Source organism: Heloderma suspectum, chromosome 2, assembly GCF_057233095.1.
Source record: "Heloderma suspectum isolate Gila_16-S chromosome 2, 16-S_ref, whole genome shotgun sequence".
In the NCBI taxonomy this organism is placed as follows: domain Eukaryota; kingdom Metazoa; phylum Chordata; class Lepidosauria; order Squamata; family Helodermatidae; genus Heloderma; species Heloderma suspectum.
In genome coordinates this window covers 160,035,029-160,061,835 of record NC_139459.1, presented here as the reverse complement: position 1 = coordinate 160,061,835, position 26,807 = coordinate 160,035,029, and the positions used below count along the sequence as shown (strand labels likewise).

General features: G+C 45.7%; 1 protein-coding gene across 3 annotated transcripts in view; it reads left to right on the top strand.

Annotated features, from left to right (window-relative positions):
* Positions 1–16,643, top strand: part of VANGL1 (VANGL planar cell polarity protein 1) — a 71,442-nt gene extending 54,799 nt beyond the window's left edge. For 2 of the 3 annotated variants that reach the window (XM_084835447.1, XM_084835446.1), the window contains 3 exons: positions 5,647–5,779; positions 9,649–9,883; positions 13,053–16,643. In XM_084835447.1, coding sequence (XP_084691573.1) covers positions 5,647–5,779; positions 9,649–9,883; positions 13,053–13,313 — 629 coding nt within the window. In that variant the 3' untranslated portion in view covers positions 13,314–16,643. Of the gene's footprint in view, positions 1–5,646; positions 5,780–9,648; positions 9,911–13,052 lie in introns of all 3 variants that reach the window. The other variant, XM_084835448.1, reaches the window with a different exon arrangement.
* Positions 16,644–26,807: the final 10,164 nt, after the last annotated feature.

The window sequence follows — 26,807 nt, the reverse complement described above, 5'->3', positions numbered from 1 at the left end:
AATGCTCATGTCCAAGATACTATAAGCTGTTACTCTAAGCAGGTTAGTTCCCTCTAAAAATGCTGGCTAACATCTCCAATTTTGGACTTGGAGAAGAACTTTGGGGGACCAGGGAAGCTCACCTTAGAAAAGAATATTAAAAAGCCCTGAATTGTTCTCAGGCTCAGCTCAATATCTGAACTGGGAAAGAAGTTGCTGCTTCCCTCACACTCACCCACCTGTCTCTGCCAGCCCACCGTTGCCAGAATTCTTCACCACCAGCCCTCAATCTCCCCAAACATCACCACCCCCTTTCCTCACAAGCAGAAGCAGGAACAGCAGTGAGAAAGGGACAGGCAGAGGAGAGGAGGGAGACTTGTCCCATCCTGCCTTCTCCTCCCCCTTATCTCTGGGATGCCAATCCCAGGGGGCCCAGGGAGATGTAGTTATCAGAGGCAGGCTCAGGAGAGCTTCCCCATCTTTAACTCTCCGTCTTCCTCTTCATTTTACTATTTTATTCATGTTTCCAACTCAGCCATATACTTGCATAGTTAGCCCAACTTCTGTTTCCTTTTGACTCTCTGGGCTCCTTCACACCGGGCTTTTATCCTGCGATTGAGATTGCTCCTTCACAGAAGTTTGCAGACTCTTTACATGACAGCAAGAAGGAGGACCAAGATCAATGACAGATAATGGAAGACTCAGATGGGGAGGGGGAGCACATGTAAAGGGAACAGAAGCAGAAAGCCCCGTTTTAAATGCAGGATTTTAGGCTGGTATAGAAATCCCCCCCCCCCCCCGGCCGCTTTCTGGGAAGGAAATGAGAGCTGCCCATAGGAACCAGTAAGAAGTCCAGGGTTTTTTTAGCATAGCTTTGATTAGGCAGCAATATAGTTCTCCTCCCCCAAAGGGAAGCAGCCAAGACAGGAGTGTTTGTCTTTAGCATTCAGTGTGAACCCAGGAGTACCATCTCCAAATAAGGAGATGAGTTACTAGCACATTCTTATATCTCTACCCTCAACTTTTCACAGGACATGGAAACTTGTAGAACCATTTTGTTCTTGGCTTTTAACAATCCTTTTAATTCACAAACTTCTGCACCCCTATGGAGTCTCTTGAGCACATAGAAAACACTTTTGGATGGTCCCAATTTGCTTCCAAACTTTTAGGCGCTCAGCAACCCAAGCTTGCTGTTAAAGGAAGTTACAACCCTTCCACCACTCACAATGGGAAGATGTGAAAACCCCCAAGGCAAGGTCACATTGCACATCTCCCCCTTCCCACTAGTCTCTGTTTAGGATAAGAGTTAAACTGTGGAAGAGCCATGTTTGCCGCTCATGTATCTGTATCTGCTATAAAGTTTGTGGGGTGTCTGTGTTGACATCAAAAGGAGCACACAGTAGAGGGGAGCTGAACCAACCCCCCCCCCCCACACACACAGTATTTCATCAGGTCTGTCTCCCTTTTCCTCTGTCACAAGGGTGGGCAACTTCAGAGTATTTGGGGCCAATTTCCCACCCCCAGAATCCTCTGCAGGCCACAAAAAAAAAGGCTGGAGGGCTGCTTTTGCCCACGCCTGTTTTACCAGTTCTGTGTCTGCCAAACTGACATCCTGCCTGGTACTTATCCAGTACTTAAACAGGCAGCCTGTAAGCCATAAGGGGAAGGTTCTTGTAATGCAGCTAGAACAAAGTGTATGCATAGATTTTATTTCATTTTGTCTATAGAATCATAGAATAGTAGGGTTGGAAGGGGCCTACAAGGCCATCGAGTCCAACCCCTTGCTCAATGCAGGAATCCAAGTCAGAGCATCCCGGACAGATGGCTGTCCAACCTCGCCCGGGATTTGGAAACTTCCCGGGATTTGGAAACTATGCTTCTATTAATGCAACCCAAAAGAGCATTTGCCTTTTTTGCAGCCACATCACACTGTTGGCTCATATTCAGCTTGTAGTGTTGTTGAGCCATGTAATCTTAGCAATCCCGCCCAGTTTTGTGTCATCTGCAAATGTGATCAGCATTCCCTGCACCCCCTCCTCCAAGTCATTATTAAAAATGTTGAAGAGCACTGGGCCCAGGACTGAGCCCTGCGGTACCCGACTCATTACCTCTCCCCAGTTTGAGAAGGTCCCATTGATGAGGACTCTTTGAGTCCGATTCTGTAGCCAACTGTGGATCCACCTGATGGTTGTTTCATCTAGCCCACTGTGAGCTAGTTTGCTCACTTGGTCAAAAGCTTTGCTGAAGACAAGGTATATGATGTCCACAGCATTCCCACAGTCCACAAGGGAGGTTACCTGATCAAAAAATGAGATCAGATTCGTCTGGCAGGATTTGTTCTTGACAAATCCATGTTGGCTTCGAGTAAGCACTGCATTGTTTTCAAGGTGCTTACAGATGGATTGCTTTATCATGTGCTCCAGAATTTTCCCAGGGATTGATGTCAGACTGACTGGTCTGTAGTTCCTATGTTCCTCCTTTTTACCCTTTTTGAAGATAGGGACCACATTAGCCCTCCTCCAGTCATCTGGCACTTCACCTGTCCTCCATGATTTCTCAAAGAGAATAAATAATGGCTCTGAGAGTTCTTCTGCCAGTTCCTTTATTACTCTAGGATGCAGTTCATCTGAGCCTGGAGAATTGAACTCTTTCAGAGTAATTAGGTGTTCCTTGACCATTTGCCTATCAATCTCAAGCTGCAATCCTGCCCCTTCAGCCTTTACTTTGGCTTTGCCAGAGGGCTCATAGACCCTCTTTTGGGAGAAGACCGAGCCAAGTAGGAAGTGAGCACCTCTGCCTTTTCTTTGTCATCTGTTATCATTTTGCCATCCTTATTTAATAGTGGAACCACCATTTCTTTCCTCTGTCTTTTACTATGCACATAGCTGAAGAAAGCCTTTTTGTTGCTTTTAGCCTCCCTCGCTAACCTCAGCTTGTTCTCAGCCTTAGCCTTCCAGACGCCATCCCTGCAATTCTGTGCTACCTGCCTGTACTCTTCCTTTGTTGCTTGGCCTTCTTTCTACTTCCTATATGTGTCCTTTTTTGTTTTCAGGTCATCTCTAAGCTTTTTGTGAAGCCACATGGGTTCTTCTGTTGTCTTCCACCTTTTTTTCTTGTTGGAATTGTTTGTAATTGTGCCTTGAGGATTTCCTTTTTTAAAAGCTCCCACCCATCTTGGACTCCTTTTTTCATTAGAGTCGTTTTCCATGGGACCTTACTTATCATTGTTCTGAGTCTATTAAAATCAGCTTTCCTCAAATTCAGGGTACGCGTTTGACTACACTCGGCTTTTGCTTCCCTTAGAACCAAGAATCTCCCTTCAGTCTTCTCTTCTCCAGGCTAAACATGCCCAGTTCTTTCAGTCTCTCCTCATAGGCCTTTGTTTCCAGTCCCCTGATCATCTTTGTTGCCCTCCTCTGAACCCTCTCCAGTTTGTCTGCATCCTTCTTAAAGTGTGGTGGCCAGAACTGGACACAGTACTCCAGATGAGGCCCAACAAGTGCTGAGTAGAGGGGAACTAGTACTTCCCGGGATTTGGAAGCTGTGCTTCTATTAATGCAGCCCAAAAGAGCATTTGCCTTTTTTGCAGCCACCTCACATTGTTGGCTCATATTCAGCTTGTGATCGACAACAATTCCAAGATCCTTCTCGCTTGTAGTGTTGTTGAGCCACGTATCCCCCATCTTGTAACTGTGCATTTGGTTTCTTTTTCCTAGGTGCAGAACTTGGCATTTATCCCGATTAAATGTCATTCTGTAGTTTTCTGCCCAGCGCTCCAGTCTATCAAGATCCCTTTGAATTTTGTTTCTGTCTTCCAAAGTATTAGCTATCCTGCCCAATTTTGTGTCAAAAGTTGATCAGCATTCCCCGCACCCCCCCCCCCCAAGTCATTAATAAAAATGTTGAAGAGCACTGGGCCCAAGACTTCACGTTCCCTTATTCCCCAGAGGGTCGACAGTCGCTGCTCCAGTCCTCTTACTTTTTCTTCCAGCAGCATGATCAACTTGCATTCATTGCAGGTTTAGGCCGTGTTGTTCTCAGTCAAGAAAACAAACATTGCACACACCTTGCAGGTCACCACCACTGGAGAGTCTTGTCCTTCCATAGCCTCTTTTCCCTTTCTGTGTCTAGCTTTCTGATGGTTCTAGCCTAGCCTGTGCCTGCTCCTCTACTCAGTAGAGGTTAAAAGCAGAGTCCCACTGGTGTGGAAGTGTGTGTTACAAGAACAATAATTTAAAAAATGTTAGTTATTAAAAAATGTTTAATAAAACATTATTTAAAATGTTTTTAATAATTTAAAAAATGTTGACCTCCCCTTCCGAACTCCCCTGGCCAACTCCTGTTTGCTTTGCTCCCCCTGTTCACTCCCTCTGATTGCTCGCTCTCTGGGAGCTTGCTTGCTTCTGTAGTCCCTGGACCAGCTGGAGCAGCTTCCTCTGCTCTGCTCTGCTCAGCTGGGAGGTGGGAAACAGACTGAGTTTCCCGCTTCCCAGCTCTAATTTGCACAGCACTACTGTATCAATTTCTTGGTTTGGTACACAGCTCTAGAACCCCTGCTTTAACTGCTTTAATTTCCCGCTTACAATTGGGTGATTAGTGTAGATTTGCGTTCCACCAGTGGGGATAAAAAAGTACTATGTTGACTTCAGTTCCTAGCTTTTTCAGCTAAGGGAGCAGCATTTATTATTAACTGATTTTATAGCCACCTTTCAGGATAAATTAAGCTTATATATGCCCCCCCCCCCTTAGGGATGACCTGGGACATGTTTGAGGGAGAAACCGTAGCTCACTGATAGAGCACATGCTTTGCCTACAGAAGATTGTCGGCTCAATCCCTGACATCTCCACAGGGGGCTTCAGGTATCAGGGCTGGGATAGTCCATGGAGACCCATTGCCAATTGGAGTAAACATCAGTACTAGGCTAGATGGGACAGTGCTCAAACTCACTATAGGGTAACCTTTCATGTTCTGCTTTTTCTGGTGGGGCCATCTTGCTTTATAGGGCCTGTTTGTGTCTAATAATTATGTTGTTCTTCTTTTAGAATTTTATTTTATTGTGTCTGGCAGTGCTTTGTTTTTGCCCGTTGTCTTATGTCACTTGATGTTCTTATTTTCTGTCTTTGTTTCCCCCGACCTTTGAATCTCTCCCCACCACCACCACCACCACCACCCACACCCTCCTGTTTTTCCTTACTCCTTTCACACTCCCTGTTTCTTGTTGCTGAATTGCCATGCGTTCCAGCTGCCCTTGTGGCCAAACTGAAAATGTATTTAGCAGATGGTAAGTAGCATCTTTGGCATGTGTGTGTGTCCTCTGTCTATGTGTATTCGCTCAATGTTGTTTTGTGTAGTTATTTATAATTCTGTAAAATTATTGGTTTTAACTCTTTTTTGGTTATATGGGGCCTACATCTAGTCTCCTTTCCCTCCTTACATTTCCCTCTGATAATTTGAGTGTATCAGGGAAAACTGTCCTCTTACTTCACAGCCACCCCCAAGGAAATATTTTGTGGTGGGAAAGGGCTTTGCTTCTTTAGGAAATTAGGGGCATATGGAATGTAGCATCAGGGTGCCACACTATATTGGCAAGTTGACTGGCACTGATAGATTCTTCTTCTTTAACCCTTTCCTAACCCTCAGTCTTCCTGTTCTACTTCTCCTTGAAGGACCAGATACCAATGCTTCTGGGCAGTCCAGGGCCATGATTGCTGCCGCAGCTCACCACAGAGACTCCAGTCACAACGAGCTCTATTATGAAGAAGCAGACCATGAGCGAAGGATCAGAAAACGTCGAGCAAGGTAAGAACTTTCTTTAGGCCAACCACAACAGAGAACACAGTTCTTCCTTTTTCTGGAATGGGAGTGGGAATATTCTCTCTCTTGTGCAAGCGTGCGCGCACGCGCACACACCCCTCCTGTATACATCCGCCTCAGTAAATGTGCTGCACTTTGAAAGGGGGAAGGAAAATGTGAGAGACCCTCAACAAGCAAAATGAAGTAGTGAAAGCCATCACAGGTTCAGAGAGGCCTTAGGCAAAAGGGGAAAGTTCTCCTTGCAGGCAGACATCACACCTACTCCAACACACTCCCAGGTTATTTTGCAGCCAAAAATATGTCTGGTTCAGCCAATCTGCATAAGCCCTTAATTTGCCAAAAATATTCAGACCCCAAACTGAGGTTTCTATAGGATATAGTTTTCCTTCCTTGCAAAATCTAGAGGGTACAATCCAACCCAAGTTCAGCACCTGTAAGTCCCATTATTTCAGTTGGAGAGATTTCAGCTGATGCTTACATCTTTCTTTGGCTTCAGTGGGTCTTTCAAATGCTGAGCTTTGGTTGAATCAGAGCAAAACTGTTTTCACAGGTTTTTTAAGGGCACATGTGAGTTGCGAGCAGTTGTTCTCAGCTACTGAGACTCTTCAAGTCCCATGTGGAAAGTGAACATCGTTATCTAAGAGCTCATGTAGCAGAACTGGCTGAAAGACTGAAGATACGAATTGGTAGAGCTGTTGTGCAAACCTCACCGCTGCCATGAACTAACTAGGTGGCCTCAGGCAAGCCAGTCTCTTTCAGCCATCCACCTCAATCTGCTATATGGAGATGGTGGTACCGGTCTGCCTGGTGAGGTTTTGTAAGGACTATAACATGATAATGTATTTGAAGCACTTTGAACACTCTGGTGGCTGTTGAGTTGGTGGCAACTGCTAGCCCTAGTGTTCTTGTCCCAACCTAATTGCCAGTTGTCCCCATTGCGTAATCCACACACATTCTGTATATTGTTCACTCACAATAAGAGTACAAGTGCTGTAGGACATTGCAGTAGCACCATGACCCAGGGATCCATCTCACCGATAGAGGCTCAGCAAATAAAATCCTGCAGTTCCCAACCCAGATTGTTTAAACCAGCCTTCCTCGCTCTGGCGCCCTCCAGATGTGTTCAACCACAACTCCCATCACCCCCAGCCAGCATGGCCATCTGAAAGTGAGTAAGGCTCATTTAAAACCTGGAACTGTCAAGAGAACTGTGTCATTCAGACACCTGATGGTGAACATCGTCTTCTATCCCAAGAAAATGTTGTTCTTTTTAAGTACTTGCATGTCCGTTGAGGAAACAGTAAAGGAAAAGATTGGGGATTCTAGAATAGGAAGGCAAGAGTAGAGGAGGTCAACCAACTGAGTCTGGCATTTTGGTTCCAGAGCATTAAGCTTCAGCACTAGAGCCCAGGAGGGGTGAGGTGGGTGGATTCTACCCCTCTAAGCCACGGTCTCCTACAGCTGCCTACAGGCTAGTATCCTGGAGCTGAGTCATTTGGTTTTTGGAAAGATGCCATCATTGCAACCAGCAGAGTTAGAGTTTTCAGCTAAAGATTTTTAATCCAGCTTTGGTGCATCTCTGTGCCTCAGTTTGTAAGTTTAGCCAGAGTGGCGCTGAGGTTCCCTACAGAGGAATGACGCCCTTTCTGCCACACTGACAGTATGTATAAATATAGCAGTGATAGGCATTTCTGCTCAGAGCAAGTTCTTTCTTCCAGCCCCCATGTTCTTTTCAACCTAGGCCTTGATGAATCATGCAAACGGGGCCCCCATCTTGCCATGCACGTGTAGAAGGCCTAGGTTCCCACTGGGCTGGAGGCTGCCTGCATGGGGGAGGAGAGGGGAGGAGAGGTTTCGGTGCCACATCTTGCTGAACCTTTATTATTGACTGGTGCTGACATCCCATCTCAGACCTATTGCGAAGCTCCTTCTTGAGAGAGCCACAGTTCCTTCTGCCCAGCAATGTGCTCAGCTCCTGTATCTGTGTTTTGCTGACTTCAGATAAAAAGTCTTCTTGCAAGAAAGTTTGAATTCAGGCAGTAAACATACTTGATGATGTGTCTAGGCAGAGCAGGTTTGACTAACAGCCAGCCAACAGTAAACTGAAGAGTGTTCCTGGGGGGACCACTTGTGGTTTTATTTGTATGTCTGAGTGGAACTTCTTATCCTATGATACTTGTAGATTTGCATGCTGTTGGGTTGGCAAAAGAGTTACTTCTGTATTTGTTCCTTTGGAGGGAATTTAGTAACGGAATTCATTTATTCAGTTTGTAGCCCACCTGTGTGTGTGTGTGTAAGCTAAAATACAAAATTATAGTTAAAACATAAAAGCAAATCAATTTCAATTCACTTTCAAATCAGTTCCCATTTAAAATGGTTACTGCAGACAGCATTTTCAGGGTCAAAGAGCAACTGGGCAGAATTTTTGTCAGGAAACTGGTGCAGGGTGAAGATTGTGGCTGCATGTGATTTTTCTTCAAAATAAAAGTGACAACACGCCTAACATAACATGTAGTTTGGTCTGAAGGCCAGGCTAGATGAGGTGGAGATCCATGATCAAATCTATTTTAAACTATTTTAAAAGCAGCTACAGGGTGTCGGGGTGGGGAGGGTTAGGTTGGGATGGTGGCACGTTGGGAGGGGGCTTAGTAGCAAAAAACTGAGGGCAAATTAGGTCAGGAAATGGCATGGGGAGAAGGTTCAAACTTTCCCCTCCCCCTTCCCCTGTACTACCATCCTGATCCAATTTCCTTGCCTTCAACTGCTTTTAAAAGAGATGGGAGATCCAATCCTGTATCTCTCCAACTGAACTACGCATGACGATATACATATCATGTATCTGTATCTGACTCTTTGCAAAGAATGAGAGGACAGGTCCTTGCACCAGGGGGCTTAACAGTCTTCCTGTTAAATCTGCTGTCCTCTTTCTTTCCCCCAGTTTGCTTGCTGCACCCACCTATGGTAGCTTGCAGACCCTCCCCTGCATTTGCTAGGAGTTTCCATTTCCTGAATTTGTTTGCTCAGCTGCACAAAACCAGAGTGGTTAGCAGAGGTTCCTGCTCTGTGTGGATTGAGAGAGCAGAATGTAGCTACTTGAATACAAAGGAAAGGGACCCATCCCAGCTACTGTTGTCTCCAGTAGGAGAGACAGCAGTGGAGACCACAGGGCTCCAGTTGCTGCCAGCGGTAGTTTTCAGGGTTGCCAAATTACCAATCTGATATTCTCATCCCAGATCTGCAATATTCTGTTTGTGTTTCAAACTCTTGTATTGAGGTGGTGGAGAGAGAAATCCCATCATCCCCACCCTCAGCACCCCATCCTCTCTCACACAGGCGCATCACTGCTCCTTTCTCAGTTCCGGCAGTAGCAAACCTAGGCGTATTGGCAGTCTCACACTTTGCCTATTTTAAAAGGGTCTGCTTAGGCAGAGAGGGAGTTACAGCCATCTCCAACCACCCAGCACTTGCTGGCCACACTAGGAACTGGTAAATGACGATTCTTGAGTAACGGACTAATGCCACAGCATCTCATCATGGTAGCCCCGTGAGCACAGTATTTGTCAAAGGCTTGGGAAATCTGTAGTAAGAGCTTTGCTAAGCTTTACTTTCTAGGCAAATTAGTATCTCTCTGAATCAATTCCTTGTCTGTAGAAATAATAATAGGTGTGGACATTAAATCTGGTATTCAAAACTTTTGGATGGGATTGACTGCCTGTATTTAAAAAACAACAACAACGCTACAGCTGTGATGGTTGTGAATGCTTCCTTTGCAAAGTACACATTGGCATGCTGAAGTTTGTGCCTGAGTCCAGTTCACTTGGACATGATGACTCTTCTGGTTCCTTCTTGTGTAGGCTTATGGTAGCAGTGGAAGAAGCTTTCACCCACATTAAGCGTCTACAGGCAGAGGAGCAGCAGAAAATGCCAGGGGAAGTGATGGATCCCCGAGAGGCAGCTCAGGCCATCTTTCCCTCCATGGCAAGAGTGCTGCAGAAGTACTTACGGACTACACGGCAACAGCACTACCATACCATGGAGAGCATTCTGCAACATCTGGCTTTCTGTATCGCCAACAGCATGACGCCAAAGGTACAGCATGGGAAGAGCCCTGCATAGGTATTCACCCTCGCGTCATTTCAGTCATGTGATAGCGGGGAGTGGGGGGAGAGCAGACCTGTGCTCGCTGGCTCCCCGCCCCCATTGCATCGCTGTCACTGACCCTGCCATGTGGGAGAGTAAATATCTGCAGCAAAGGCCTATGCAGACGTCCCTCCAGCACGTGTAGGGCAGCAGGGCCAGATAAGGGTGCCATGACAAAGGAAGTGGGGCCAGTAAGTGCAGCCCACTTTCAACCTATGTGATTCCAGCAGTGTGTGGAGTGACAGCCCACTTAGGGCTTATGTGTGCCATAATTGGGCTGAGAATTCAGCTCCCTTAAAAACTCAGCTTTCATTTCAAAAGAAGAAGACATTCCTAGCCCTTACTTTTGGTTTGCAAAGATATGCTTGCAAGCATGTGGGCAGTGCCTCAGAAGCTAGAGGGGAGGAGTGGAATATGGTTTCCAGTGTCCTTCCCAGCTCCTAGCCCCCCCCCCCCCATGGCTAACAAAACCAGAATATATTAAACAGGTTGCTGAATTCCATTTTTCTTGGTGCGGAATTCTTTATTTTTTTAAATCACAGTGTATCTGCAGTCCTCCATGTGAGCCCCAGTCTCACTTGGAGACAAGTCATGCTGGTGGGGTTTGTGGGAACAGAAAATTATATTGCATACAACATATTATGGGGTAATTGTCCATCCCCAGCCCCACTCACCTGAGAACCCCCTCCTTCCCTACACACAGCCCCACACTTGCTGCTCTCCCACCGATCCAACTCTTGGGCTTCTTTCAAGAGAACAGGGAAGGAGCCACGGAGGGCTGCAAACATTAGGGCTGCACTCCTTTGCACAGTGTCAAACTCCCTGGGGGCTTATCCTTGTTTTGAATGCTCAAAAAGTTCGGCAGGACTTTGTGGTGGTGGCGGAGGCTGAGGGAAGCGCTTCTTACTTTATGGGGAGAAAATTAAATTTCGAAGGACTGCAGGTGGAGTCTTCTCCTATCTAGTCTTCCTGGAACAAGAGAGCCCCATAAGCTCGTTGGAGAATGCTTTTCTACCGGGACTTCCAAATGAGGAAGCGCTTCTTTGTTATGCTATCAGGGGAGGGCAACTTGTGGCCCTCCGATATTTTGGCATACAACTCCCATTGGCCCTAGTCAGCATAGCCAATTGTGAGGGATGCTGAGAGTTGTAGGCCAAAGCTTTGGGAGGGCCGCAAGTTGCCCACTCCAGTGCTAGGTAACGAGGGATAGCGCCAGTGTTTGCTTTCTCAGAGAGGAGATGGGAAGAGAGCTGGGGCAGAGCATGTTAAACTGCTCGTCGAACTGTCTCTTTTCTTCTCCTCTTTCCCCCACCCCACCCCCTTCCCAGAGACCATTCCAGTGTGCTGCCTTCAGAACTCCCCTCCCTCTTCCCATTTTAAGGAAGAACTTCTTGTAAAGGGGGTGAGGACAGGGAGAGTTCCGCAGGTAGCTTTCAGAACACAACCTGAAGACAATATGAGGGGTGGCTCCTTTCTTTTCTCATAGGAGGGAGAATGGGAGCGCATCTGGGGACAGTTCATACTCACCATAATCAGGTGAGTGATAATTGGCAACGCTGGCTTAAAGGGCAGCTGAACAGTGCAGTGCAGTTAACACACTTCTTCCTTTTTGCTTGAATCTCTCTGTCCCCACTGTGTGACCTCCACTTTGCCTTATTGCATGGTGCCATCTGGGCATGGACCAACACCTCTTCACTCCTATTGTTCTCCAGAGGCTCTGCCTCCAGTATGGGCAGGTGGATTCCCACGTGTGCATAGCCCTATGCAGGGCTACACACACATTAGCCCTACGCACCTACTTGCCTGTAAAGTGGGGAGGGGGATGTGGGCACGCACATTGGCCCTGCCCGCAACGTTCCCATGCACCTGGCTGCCGGTTAGACCTTTGGGTGAGAACGTCTGAAAAGGACTCTGTAAGCATGTTCAGACCTTCACGCTCAACATGTTGTCCAACCTGGCAGCCAGGCACACAGAGATGTTGGGGGCAGGGCTTATGTGTCCTCCTCCCTGCTTTTGCCCTACGTAAGAGCAGGTGAACACCTTGACCTGGTTCATATGTAACAGGTTGCATGCTGCACGCAGTCTGGTCAGTCCGGTTGTAGGTTGCTCCATGGTGTGCAAACCACTTGGGGTTGTTCGTGAGTTAAACAACCCAAAGTTAACCTAACAACTAATCATAGATTAATCGTATGATTAGTTGTTACATTAACTTTGGGTTGCTTATCCCATGAACAGCCCAAAGTGTCCAGGTTTGCACATCACACAGCAACCTACGATTGGTCTGATCAGAGGTTGCATATTTAAAGCAGCAGCGGCACACAACCTGGCAAATCTTGAGCTAATTAACCCATCATTTGCTGCTGTTACATGCAAACTGGCCCCTTGTGTCGACACAGAGAACCCTGCATAAAACAGAAAGTTGCCGGTAGCAGCCCTGTTTTCCAACTGTAATGTTCCCTTTCCAGTTCTCAACGTTTGCTCACACAATGGAATAGCCATCCTTTTTACTCTCTGTCTTGCCTTGCAGTTCAGTAGTCCAGCTGCTAACTATTTGCCACAATCCTTTGCAGTGGGTTGAGTATGCATGTGAACAGTTTATTAGCTCTGCTCTTCATAGCTGTATGTGTGTGTTAAACAAGCTTGGCATCAAGTATTCTGGCAGAGTTTCCCTGCCCCACCCCAGGGTTTGCACTTAATAAAATTCAAGTGGTATCGAGCAAGCACCAGAAAGTGAAACCTGTTCTTCCAGGTTTGTGAGCTGAAGGACTTTGCTTCCCATCCAGTGTTTTGGCAACTGTCCACTCAGCATGGTTCTGCCAGTCAAGGATGGGGCCCTTTGGCAAAGAAATATGCTGGAGTCATAGCCTTGGTTCTGCACTGCTGCAGTTCATTTCACTGGGTCTGAGGAATTCTTTTGTAGTTCCTCCAAAATGCAGAGTTTCTCCCTTGCTTGTTTATGGCAAATAGCAGAGCGGTCTGGAAAAGGAACTGGATGAAGCTAGCAGGGATAAGGTATGCATCAAATTAAATTGACTGAGTCAGGCCTTACTTTTGAGCTGAGAAGTTTCCAGGCTGGCTCTAGATCTCACTCCTCCTTTCTCTGTCTGCTTTTTTCTAGGCTTTCCTGGAACGTTACCTCAATCCAGGCCCAACCCTGCAATACGATAAAGATCGTTGGTTCTCCAAACACTGGACACTCATTAGTGAGGAACCTGTTACAAAAGGATTGAGGGATGGTGCTGTGTTTGTCCTCAAGTGCTTGGATTTCAGTCTTGTCGTCAATGTGAAGAAAATTCCCTTCATCAAACTCTCAGAGGAGTTCGTAGATCCCAAATTTCACAAGTTTGCCCTTCGGTTACAGTCTGAAACTTCGGTCTAGGGATGGGGTGGGGTGAGGAGAAGATAATTTCTGACTCCATGTATTCAGGTGTTTGGGTTTGGTTTTTCTTCCCTTTTACTCAGATCAAAAAGCACAGGTGATGGACCACAAATATTTTTACCATCTGCACTTTATCAGAAAAAAGAGGGTGGTGGAGATTTCGTGAGTAGAAAGATCTGAAGAGCTCATGGATTGGTTTAGCACATTCATCAGGACTGGATGGATGCCCTGAGTTCAGGCACGTTGCAGAGGCCCAGGAGCCTCGGTGGTGGTGTGCTCTTAGATCAGTTGCTGCACCACCCCACCCTGCCTCTGTATTTCCTGACATACATCTTTCTACAGACGCTCATCACTTCGCTTAGCTTTTGGCAGTCACCTGTGTCACTCAGTTCAGGCATCACACAAAACCATGGTTTGCACTATCTATAGTTTTTAGAACTCAAACCATGGCTTAAGATTCCAAACATGCAGCAAGCAGTGTATGCTTTAGAGTTGTTTGTCTGCCTTCCTTTTCTGTTCTCACAGCGTTCAGTGTCATAAGTTCATTTCTATCTCCATGGGGCAGCAGCTGCTGGAGGCAGAACAGTGCCTCGAACTGTGGTTTGTCAATTCAGACACCACATCAAATTAAATGTTATAAAGCTTCCTTAACATGGTTTGTTACGATGCCAGAACTGAGCCAATGTAAAGTGGGTTTGCAACTAACCTATTGGGCAGTATCTGCTGGGAGAGGTGGGAAGACCATTTTGCTTCTTAAAGAAGGTAATTTATGTATCTTGAGGAAAAATACTTGTGCATAATCCCACCTTTCCATAGGCTGGTAGGTTACTTATTTCAGCACTCTATATCATAGCTGTTTTGAATAATGACCAATGGTGTGTAAGGGGTTTGCATAACAAGCGGCTCTCTTCCTGTCAGCATCCTATACCCATACATGTTCCCTACTAGCTTAAGTTCCCCTTTCTTTCCTTGTGTGTGTGTGAAACTATTTTTCTCACCCTTCCAAGGTTTGTCTGTTACTCTCTTAAATATATTCATACAGTTGCAGAATGGTTTAAGGAGAGCGTGGTGTTTGCCAGAGTCTGTCGAATATGTCGAAGAAGGGAATATGAGCAGGAGGGATTGCTTCCGTTTAAAGGGGTTTTAGATTCCTCTGGAAAGGTGATTGGAGATTTCTAGAGCTTACAGGGAGGGCAGTTTGGATTTAGAGCAGGGAATACTTTCAGCATTTAATAGCATTTGGGAGCAAACTGTTGAGTGTTGCTGTGTCCACAACTCCACAAATTTTAGCTAGCCTTGATAGTCAGCTATTATTTGTGTTTGTAGCTGATCCCTTTGCTTGTCCTCTGTCATACACAGAAAGGAGGGGCAAGCCTCTCACTTCACACTAGGCTTTGGAGCCCCTCAGAAGAAGCAGTTCTCTCACATTGCTTCTGAGTGTCTCCAAAGCCTGGTGCAGAGAGACTGCCATACCTTCCCTTGCCCAAACATCCTGCATGTGGAAGAGGGCACGTTTGGTCTCCATGTGGGGGGTGGGGGTGGGAGTGGGAGTCTCACTTTTTACTGAGGGGGGAAGGTGTTCACCTGAGGAAGAGTGTAGTCAGTGTTAGTCACTTGACAACTGTATTTGTGGACCCCTGGCTATTTGTGTCCTGACCAGTATGGTATTGCATTCACCTATATACTGGTTCCCAGGTTCTGCTGGCACCTCCGCTTGTTTGATAGCGGCTCCTTTTCCTTTTAGTCAATTGTATTTTTTAAGACACTCAAGAAAAAGAAATATATGATCAGATAAGATAACACAGATGTTATAGGGAAAATAGTCCAGTGGACATACACCACCACTATTTTTTTTCAATCCAGACATATCATGTTAAGTCATAGCTAGTGCTTGCCGTACATCTTCGTCAGGTTTAACCCTTTCCCAATAATTAACAAAAGGAGGCCAAGGTTTACTTACTCGTGCATTTTCTGTGCATTTTCCCATCCCACAAATACCTTTAACTTATTAATTAAGGCCATCTGCCACATCTGTCTCAGCTTTTCTTTCAAATGAGGAAGTAGGCTGTTTTTCCAGTAATTTGCCAATAATACTGTAGTCAGCAATAACAAATTGCCAACTAATTCTTAAAACATGTTTCCAATATCTGACATCCATCCCTGGGAAAATTCTGGAGCAGATGATCAAGCAATCCATCTGGAAGCACCTTGAAAACAATGCCGTGATTACTCGAAGCCAACATGGATTTGTCAAGAACAAGTCCTGCCAGACGAATCTGATCTCTTTTGTTAATCAGGTAACCTCCCTTGTGGACCGTGGGAATGCTGTAGACATCATATACCTCGACTTCAGCAAAGCTTTTGACCAAGTCCCCCATGATATCCTGATAAGCAAACTAGCTCACAGTGGGCTAGATGAAACAACGATCCGGTGGATCCACAGTTGGCTACAGAATCGGACTCAAAGAGTGCTTATCAATGGGACCTTCTCAAGCTGGGGAGAGGTAACGAGTGGGGTACCGCAGGGCTCAGTCCTGGGCCCAGTGCTCTTCAACATTTTTATTAATGACTTGGAGGAGGATGTGCAGGGATTGCTGATCAGATTAGCAGATGACACAAAATTGGGCGGGATAGCTAATACTTTGGAAGACAGATGCAAAATTCAAAGTGATCTGGATAGACTGGAGCGCTGGGCAGAAAACAACAGAATGACATTTAATAGGGATAAATGCCAAGTTCTGCACTTAGGAAAAAGGAACCAAATGCACAGTTACAAGATGGCTGATACTTGGCTCAACAACACTACAAGTGAGAAGGATCTTGGAATTGTTGTCGATCACAAGCTGAATATGAGCCAGCAATGTGATGTGGCTGCAAAAAAGGCAAATGCTCTTTTGGGCTGCATTCATAGAAGCATAGTTTCCAAATCCCGGGAAGTACTAGTTCCCCTCTACTCAGCACTGGTTAGGCCTCATCTGGAGTACTGTGTCCAGTTCTGGGCACCACACTTTAAGAGGGATGCAGACAAACTGGAGAGGGTTCAGAGGAGGGCAACAAAGATGATCAGGGGACTGGAAACAAAGGCCTATGAGGAGAGACTGAAAGAACTGGGCATGTTTAGCCTGGAGAAGAGAAGACTGAGGGGAGATATTATAGAGCTCTTCAAGTACTGGAAAGGTTGTCACAGAGAGGAAGGCCAGGATCTCTTCTCGATCATCCCAGAGTGCAGGACACGGAATAATGGGTTCCTGTTACAGGAAGCCAGATTCTGGCTGAACATCAGGAAAAACTTTCTGACTGTTAGAGCAATACGACAATGGAACTAATTACCTAGGGAGGTAGTGGGCTCTCTCACACTGGAGGCGTTCAAGTCGAGGCTGGACAGCCATCTGTCCGGGATGCTCTGACTTGGATTCCTGCATTGAGCAAGGGGTTGGACTCGATGGCCTTGTAGGCCCCTTCCAACCCTACTATTCTATGATTCTATGTTTTTGCCCACCCATACAACTCCATATATTAAAAAAAAAGTTGGCATCTGTAGATTTTTATCTTAAGTCATACTTTGTACAATTGGCTTTTTTTACTCTTGAAAAAGATTTGTATTACCAGCATATACAATTTGGCAGTCATGTCTAGGGCTGTCTCCACGACAACAGGAGAAGGAAGGAGTGGCTTATCCACATTTTTCAAGGAGCTGGCTTTGGTCCATGCAAGGCTGCACAGGCATGTGAATCGCACCATTCTAAGTGTCTCTACAGAACATACTTCTGGGTAGGGTGGGGGTGGTTGGAGTGAACATCATCTGACTGGCAGGATCTGCTCAACCAATAAGAGAGGCTTCCCCCATCCAGGCTCTCCCCACCCCTTTCTCCTTTAATAAAATCTTCCTCCGCTATAATCTCATTAACAGAGTGTGCATTTCAGGATCAAGCCTCATTGAGTACAACGGGAGTTACTTCTGAGTAGACACACATGCTTGTGCTGGGAAAGATGTGAGGGAGAACACAGGGATGGGAAACCAGCCCCCATTGATGCTGCGCAGGATCTCTGTAACAAAGGTGTGGTTACTTCCTAAGGCAGTAAACCAAACAACAGGGAATCAGAGTGTTGAGATCTTGCTTTAAAGCATTTAGGGAATTTCTGCTTTAGACTGTGCCATTTCAATTGAGGGAGATCTCTGTACATTCTGATGTGGGCATTCAGGGGACAAGCCTCACTGAGCACAATGGGAGTTACTTCTGAGTAGATACACATATGCTTGTGCTGGGAAAGAGGTGAGCACAGGGATGGGAAACCAGCCACCATCGATGCTGCGCAGGATCTCTATAATGAAAGTGGTTACTTCCTAAGGCAATAAACCAAACAACAGAGAATCAGAGCCTCGAGATCTTGCTTTAAAGCATTTAGGGAATTTCTGTGCCATTAAACTGTGCCATTTCAATTGAGGGGGATCTCTGTACATTCTGATGTGGGCATTCAGGGGACAACTTCATTGAGCACAATGGGAGTTACTTCTGAGTAGACACTAAATGGTTTGTGCAGGGATGGGAAACACCCCTTGACCGGGGTCATGGTGAAAGGCACACCCCTGGGCAAGGCTAGCATACCCAAGGTAAATGCGGATGGGTTGGGGCATACAGCAACTATACTTGGGAGAACTTGACTTAAGGAAAAGAATTGGACTTTAAGTCTCAGGAAATCCAGGTTTTCCCTGATAAGCTCCAGGGTGGCTGCTGGATGGTCATGACATCATCTATCCCTAATGACCTCAGTACGCAGCCGACTTCACACTGTGAAGTGTGGTTTCTGAGCCAAAGATATCCCTAGCAGGTGGGGGTATATTTCAAACACCAGAGAACTTTTCCTTCCTTCTCTTTCTTCCCTAGCTCTCCCAAATCTAGAGGTTATTTGCTCAGGAAATGTTGACTTCATCATCTCACATATTATTGAGTGTTAAATGCCTGTGAAATATAAAAAATATATAAAAGAACCAAATAAAAGCAATGGTAATTGCTCTGGAAGTGGGCAAGTCGTTGGTTCCAGTCTGCATCCTCCGGTTTAAAAAGGTATAACAAAATTTGTTGAAACTAAGTCTTCCAGTATCTGTTTAATTGGAAGGCTCTTGCCAGTTCTGATATCATAGCTGCTGAAACCTGAATGAGAGGATAAACCTCTCCCTGTTTGGTATGTTTACTTTTGCATTCCCTCGAGATTGCGAAAGTGAAAAAAAACGAATGTGGTTGCAGTGGGGGCTCCCATGTTGTCTTCCTCCATTTGCCACAGATTTTTCTTTGCAACTATAGGCAACGCACTCCTTCCTCTTTATTTTCTTGGTTCCCCTGTTTCTTGTTTGTAACACTAAAGGGGTGCATAGATTCTTCTCATCTCACTGAGGTGTTGCAAAATTGTAATTGATCCTTGTAGAAGTATTTTCAGGACATCAAGTGTGCTACACTAAGTGCAGTGGTTTTAGGGAAGAGGGACTGCTACATTGCTGCATTGTGGTGTCTGCCTTGAACCACACTGCTCTAGTGGTTTATACACTAGAATTCTACAGGTCTGGAACTATCCCTCTGACAAATGTTTAGGACTTCGCTGATTTAACGTGTTACCTGATGTAAGGTTTTGTGTTTTCAAGTTCTGTGCCTAACCGGTAATACCTGTATCCAGGAGTCGGGTGGGGCTGCTGGATGGCATTGTTCCTTCCCTTGCTGGCATCTCCTGAGAGCTGGTCACAGTGGCATGGGAAGTAACAGTGCCACCTGCTTGTCTGGCATAGTTTCTGGACACAGTCATTACAGGTGCAGTGTGGGGCCTGACCATTTGAGAGCAGTTCCCATGCTGCAAGAATCTGCCCTGGTTTACAAGCACTGTGGAGATTTGGGTGCCCTGTCTTAGATCATCTGGTTAGTTTGCAGCCACCAACTTCTCACTTCCTGCTTCACTGTCCAGATTGCTAAAAGACTGGATAGCTTTTCCACTGATCACTGGCATAGTGCCTTGCAAAAAGGCAAAGCAAATGAGACTGGAGCTTTTGTGTTCAAAGCCATGTTCAAGGAATTCAGTTGTCAATAACAGGCTAGTGCTGCTTTTAATATTTTAAAACCCTGGTCTGTACCGGCTGATACTATTTTCTTTCTGTGTCTTCATACCTGCATTGGTGACTTCTATGACCACGTAGCCAACTAGGATTAAGGGTGGGATGGGGAAATGAGAGCATATGGCGGAAGTTATATGCTTCTGTGGGGAGGAGTGCACATCGGTTGCTAATATTGCTTTTATGGTCATGTGGCCATTGCAAAAAATGTTCCATGTAAAATTATTGTTGTGTGAAAAAAGTAATGCAACCACCCTCATCCTGTCTCTTAAAAAACCAAGCCAATACTTAAAATTTCCATTTGAGGGGGAAACTAATTCCTGCAGTATTTTAGGGATCATATATGTTTGATATTTAGCTGGATAGAAAATAAATGTAAAGGCTTGGAGGAAGAAAAGGAGAATGGAGAAGGTTCTCTTTCATATGCTGTTGGCATTACTTTTTTTCTTCTTTAAGCTTTAAAGGCTACTTCACACCTGCATTAATTCCCTACATGGTTCATTCTTCACATAGGATTACTGCATAAACATGTGAGTGCACATACACCTGGTCACATGTTGGTGAGCTGCAGCTAATTGTGACCTCCCAGCACATGTGTTTGTTGTGCAAGAGAGAGATGTGTAAGAATTAACCTCAGTGAGTAGTGGATAATACTCGGAATTGGGACCAGATGTACCCAACTGCGGTCCCCATATGGTCAGCTTGGGACATGGCCCAGCAGTGGCACTTTTGTTTCTGAGACGGCAGTGGCACTTCTTGGAGACACGCAGCCATAGATATTCGTTCATACAGACCACGCGTCCATGTGGGCACGGCCTGCATCTTGCTGAGGCAATCACATACGGCTCACTGTCACGCATGATACTTGGTGGTTTCATGCATCCCAGTCACAAATGCTATAACCAGTGATACTTCATTAATTGCCCTCCATTCACGGAAGCTATGAAGTTAGAATTCACGCCTCACACTCCAACCTCTTTTAGGCTCATCATTTACATCAGGAGTTGGGCGACCAGCGGCCCTTCAGATGTTGGACCGCAACCCCTACCAGCTCTAGCCATCATAGCCAATGGTGAGGGATGATGGAAGTTGCAGTCCAACAACATCTGGAGGGACACAAGTTGCCCACCCTGATTTACATGAATGGCGTGGGAAATAATGGCTTTGGAACTCAGGGGTTAATAACCCCATTGGTATACCACTCCTAGCAATGAAATGTGATTGGTGGTGCTAGCAATTTCACAAATTACATCAGGTTATCAAGTGCTGGCCATAGTTACGTGTGGATCATGTTAGGCTCAGAGTAGAATCATATAATAGCTAACATCAAATGCAGTCAGACACATGGGGGTTTAAAGTGCACACAGACAGATGGACTGCTGCGGTGTGACCGAGAAACTGCTGGTGCTGTCTAGTCCTAGGGACAGACTACTTCTCTCTCTCCAGATACTTTGGTCTGATGCCATCAGTTTTCCCCAACTACAACATTATTTGGAAACCACATTTAACTCACTTGTCTGCTCTGGTCTGCCGCTTACACAGACCTAACTGAAGTATTCTATCCCTCCTCAGTGCCTGTTGCTACATTATTTAATCCAGCATTCTTGTCTATTGGGGTAGGTATTTCCTGCAGAACACTCCCCTTTTGATCACTGTGCACCGTTCAGCCTGACAACGTTTCCTGCACAAATCGTATTAAGTACGTTCCCTTTGTTTTTAAAGACAGCTTCTCTGCACATGTAACTTTAATGTCAATGATGATATACACAGTGTGAATTTTTTTTGTTCTAATTGTTGACTGAAGTAAATTAAATGGAATTCTTATTTGCCTGTAACATTGGATGCACCATGTGTCAAACATAATCAGGTGTTTGGAATGAAGCTGGGTTCTTCAGTTTGATATCTGTTTTGAAACCATTTTACACTTTGCATATTTGTACAGATAACTTGAAATAAACTGAAATTGGGAATTTTAATGCTTGGGCAGTTAGTATTTCCTCTGATATAGCTATCAGTCCATTCTGTGAGCTTTCTGGAGAAAAGTAAATATTGTGCTGAATACGACAAAGTGTGAGCAAAAGAAAATTAGCAGGACAGTGTTCTATAGCAGTTCTCATGGGTGCGCAAATGCTTGATTTTAGCATCACTTGCCTCATCCAGTGCTTCAGTATTAAGTATAAAACATCTTCAACAAGCAGTAGATGCTTCCAGCAAGCAGAAGGCACCATTGGCTCCAGCCTCCTGTTCTTACTTCTTTTCATTTTTCCTTTCCATTACAGGTTGCCAATGTGCTTTTTCTTAGATTGAGATAGATATTTGATATATTAAGCAGAATATAAGTTTGCAAATGAATAATAAAGAGATAAACAAACAAATGAGAAGAGCTGTTCGTGGATTTCCACTCTGGAGGGTGGCAGATTGTTGCAGCTACAATGAAAGTTGTATGTGAATAGCTCTGCCATGCACTTCTTATGTGCAATTGACCAGCAGTCAGCATCAGAGTAAGTTTGCCTAGTTATAAAAAGAATTTGGAAGAAAAGAGTCCTGCTGGATCAGACCAAGGGTCCATCTAGTCCAGCATTCTGCTCACACAGTGGCCAACCAGCTATTGACCTGGACCCCACAAGCAAGACACGAGAGCAACAGCACCCTGCTGCTCATGTTGCCCAGCAACTGGTGTACATAGGCTCACTGCCTCTGGTACTGCAGGTGTCATATAGCCATCAGGACTAGTAGCCTTCTCATTCATTAATTTGTCTAAACCTCTTTTTAAGGCCATCCAAATTGGTGGCCGTCACCACGTCTTGTGGTACTGAATTCCATAGTTAAACCAGGCGCTGTGTGAAGTACTTCCTTTTATCTGTCCTGAATCTTCCACCTGTCAGCTTCATGGGCTGACCCCGGGTTTTAGTATTTTGAGAGAGGGATAAAAATGTCTTCCTATCCACAGTCTCCTCACCATGCATAATTCTGTAGACCTCTATCATGTCTCTCCTTACCCTCCTTTCCCCCCCCCCCAAGCTAAACAATCCCAGCTGTTGTAACCTTCCCTCATAGCGGAGATGCTCCAGCCCCTTTATCATTTTAGTTGCCCTTTTCACTTTTCCCAGCTATCTTTTTTTTTTAGGTGTGATGACCAGAACTGTACACAGTATTCAAAGTGTGGTCGCACCATAGGGGCAGTATGATATTGGCAGTTTTATTCTCAATTCATTTTCGAATTATGCCTAACATGAAGTTTGCCTCTCTTTTTTTTAACAGTACACTGGGTTGACATTTTCATCGAACTGATATCTTTCTTGGTCCATCACTGCTAGATAAGTGTGTATGGGTGTAAAATATTCTGGGGTTGGCTTTGAATAGGTGTCACTAGGACAACAAATGCTCTGGTTCACAAGAACTGCTGTCATAAACATGTTTGTTTGAAATTGCCACAATAGGTGATTAGCCATTTTTTCATTTTTAAAATGTAGATAACACATTTTCTGTCATGACCATAGTACTCAAAGAATCCACAACACAGGAGAAGGAATACATCATATCAAAACATTGTAAGGCATAAAAACACACATTAAAGCTCTGAAAAGGAAAGACTTTTTAGGGCGCAATCCTACCGGGGTAGGCAGTCATCCCCAAACTCGGAGGCGACCGCCTATCCAGTGCAGGGCAGGAGAAGCACGGAGGGGATCGTCAATTTCGCCAATTTCGGCTGTCTAGCCATGGGAAAGTGGAGCAGGGGAAGCAGCTGCCAGACAACACATAGGATGTGTTGTACTGGCATTTCCTCCTTCCCTGCCCCAGAACGCCCCCAGGAACACCCCATTTTGACTGCTTTGCACTCCTCTGCAAAGCATGGGGCTGTTCTGCGCTGCCTGCAAGGTGGTGTGGGAGGGGGGGGGGAAGGTTGGTTCTCCAGGAACTGACCTCGGAGCAAGGGCTCCGAGGTTGGTTCCCGGAAACCGACATATCCTGTGGCCATCTAGCAGCTGACTACTGGCCATAAGATTGCTCCCTCGGGAAAACTACTTTTTAACTAAAATGCTGTAAACCCAACAAAGATGTGGTCAGCTGCCCTTCCAGAGTTCTGCAGTGAGGTGGCACCATGGCTAAGGCACAGCTTGGTGCCCTCCCGACTATCATGGCTGTCAGACAGGCCGTAGAGTACCACCTCTCCTGCAGATCTGAGGGACTGGGGTGTGGAGAGGTACATCTGAGGTGTCCTGTAATACAGACAGGGTTTTAAAGATCATCACCAGTTATTGATTCATATGTGGTGCATTTGGATTTGTTACTGATCGTTGTTACTTGGAAAAATTAAATTACAAAAAAAGCCATCCAACCTGGTGGCCGTCACTAAAAAATCATCACCAGTGCTTTGTATTGGGTCCATCAGCTGGGCAGATGTCAGTATGGCTCTCAGGTAAAATGTTCCTGTAAAAAGGCAGACGGCAGCACCCTGCTCGAGCTGAAGCTTCCACACCACCTAGAATTACACACACACACACACACACACACACTACTGCAGTCTCACAGGGAGAGTTGGGCTCCTAGCAGCCTGCCAAATAGCTTCCAGTAGCCCAGTTCTGCAGGGAAATGGTGTGCTGGGGTGGCTCTCCCCATGTGCTCTGTTTCCCAGCAGAGCTGAGAGTGCTGGGAAAGAGGGCCTGCCAGGAGAGCCGTCCCCACACGCCTTCTTTCCCAGCAGACCTGGGAACCTCCCATTCCCCCAACCCAACGATCTGGAACAAGATGTGTGTGTGTGGAGGGGGAGTGTGTGTGAGAGAGATACCCCCCCCCCAGCTGCCCACCTATTGCCGCATGCTGCCCTTAGGGCTGCGTAGCTGGGATGGGCAATCTTTATGGCCCTGGGGCAACACGTGGTGTTAGATGGGTGGATGTCAGCATAAGACATAACAGTGCAAATTTAGATTTTTCCCAGCAGGTGTATATTGATTCTGAAGAGCACTGAGGGGAACTTAAGGTACCCTACAGGTCAAAGCGAAAATCTTCAGATTTGGCACTAGGTGTACAGATAAGGGGAAGGTATTCCACAGCTGAGGCAATGCTATCAAGAAGGCCTATTCCAGGAAGACTGCCTTCTTAGCACCAAGAACTGGGCTTCCAATGACCATTTTAATGCCTAGGCAAGCTCATATAGAGCAGTTGCTCTTTCAGACACCCTCTGGCTCTAGACTGTTTGGCGGGGTGGGCAAGGTGTGGCCCTCCAGATTATGTTGGACTGCAACTTCCATCAGCCCCAGCAAGCATAGCCAATATGGATGATGGGAGCTGCAGTCCATGAACATCTGGAGGGGCACCCATTCCCCATCCCTGCATTAAAGGAATTATCAATGGGAAACGCCATGTTGAAACATTAAAAACTGCTTTGATTTGTGTAGATTAACAGACTGATCTCTAGTGGGCTGCTGTAAGCAGTTTAGATATACATATTCCAGTTAACAGATTCATGGATGTATTCAGGATGAAGGATGGTATATAGATCTAAATAAAATATGGATCAAACTAATTTTTCCAACAGCCTTAATAGGCAGCTTCACATAGACCCTATAACAGTAACTGAACCTGAATGTTACCAGAACATGAATAACTGGCAGGTCATGCTTTTCCAGGAAGGCAAGCAGCACTTCATGCTATGGCTGATAGCTGAACATCCTAATAGCATCCTACAACTGAGGACATGGTCCTTTAAGGGATGTTTAATCCCGGTGTTATCTACCTCATCAGTTCTAACACCCACCAATTGCACCTGAGTCTTAGAGAATTTCTACACAAGGCTTTTATTGTACGTTCGTGATTGGTCACTCATGGAAGTTTGCTGGTCCTTTACACAACACTGTCAACCTCCAGGGTGTCTCCCACACTTTCTGACCTTTATCCTGCTTTTAAAAAGATCAGAGATAACCTGATAAGGAACGTTAATCTATCAGCTGTGTGTGATTGCACAGTTCTGCTATAACCACAGCACCATCTAGCTGCTGTAAAGTGAAACACATAGAACTTGCTGAGAAAGGAATTCCCTGATTCAAAGCACATGTCTGCCTGTGTAAAGGAGCTGATCTTAATCCCACAAAGAATCCGGAAGCAAACGCCCTGGTTAAGGATGTGGGATTTTAGCTTCATGCGATGAAGCTCTTTATTTGGGTTGATAGTTAGTCTATTGGTCTTCATCCAACAAACATGCCTGGATACAATGAAAAGGAGTAATAGAGCAAAGGAACTCAGTGTTATCACTATGTTGATGATGTCTTACTCTACATTTCCAAACAGTCCTCCCCACCCCACCCCCTGCCAGCAGTTTCGTGTAGATACTAAATGGTATGGCCAAAACGTTTTAGAACCGCGCAGCATAAACATCACGGGGCAGAACAGTTGTTTCTCAGCATCACCTTCTGGCAGGAATGGAGACCCGCAGAAGCACAGTGCCCCCAGCTCTCACCCAGTCAGTTGGCCGACAATGGCCACTATAGTGTCAAAGCCCACAAACCCCCATCGCATTGTACAGTGATGTTTGGTGGTTTAGCCAGGGGGTCTGGCTAAACGCACTCACTGTACTGCTAGATCACACCTCTGCAGCGAAGCATAGGTGGAACTGTGCCTGGGAGAGCCCCCCCCCCCAGATATCTCTAGCTCCCAGGAAAGCGATGCATGCAACATGAGCTCTGTGCACTAAAGAGCACTAAAATGTCAGGCCAAGATAAACTCCAGCCAGTCTTTCAGCACCCTCACAGTCACTCCCCTGGCCATTATCCAGAAGTGTTTCCTTCCTGCATTGCATAGTGTGACATGACATCCCACTTGGAGCAACTACTTCTCATCTTTTCGTTCCTAGGAGCAAGTTGGCTGGGAATACATTTTTGCTATTTATTTATTAATAACAAGCATGTTACTTCACTGGGAAATAATTTTTCATGATAATTCCACAGTTGACGTAAAGATGTATTTGTTGTGATTCAGAGTGATAAGTTAATGCAACATTTCCCAACCTGGTGGCCTACAAATATTTGAGACTTCGACTCCCATAATCCCTGACCATTGGCCATGTTGGCTGGGGTTTATGGGAGTTGTAGTCCAAAACAACTGGAAGGCGCCAAGTTGCCTGATCCTGACTTAGAGCAAAGGGAGGCGAATACAGAGCCCTATTCAAACTTTCTTCACATATATTCCAAATGCATGCAAAGGGGGAAGTTGGATCGTGCCACTGGCCCCACCCACAACATTGTATGCACTGCTGTTCCCATCCCACTGATGGACACATACTTGGTGCAACAACTGCAAAGGGGTGCCTTCTTGTATATGCATATAGGCGCTACACGCAATCAAGACACCTGCACAATCAGGGGTCCAATCACACAGGGCATTCACACATATACAGCTGT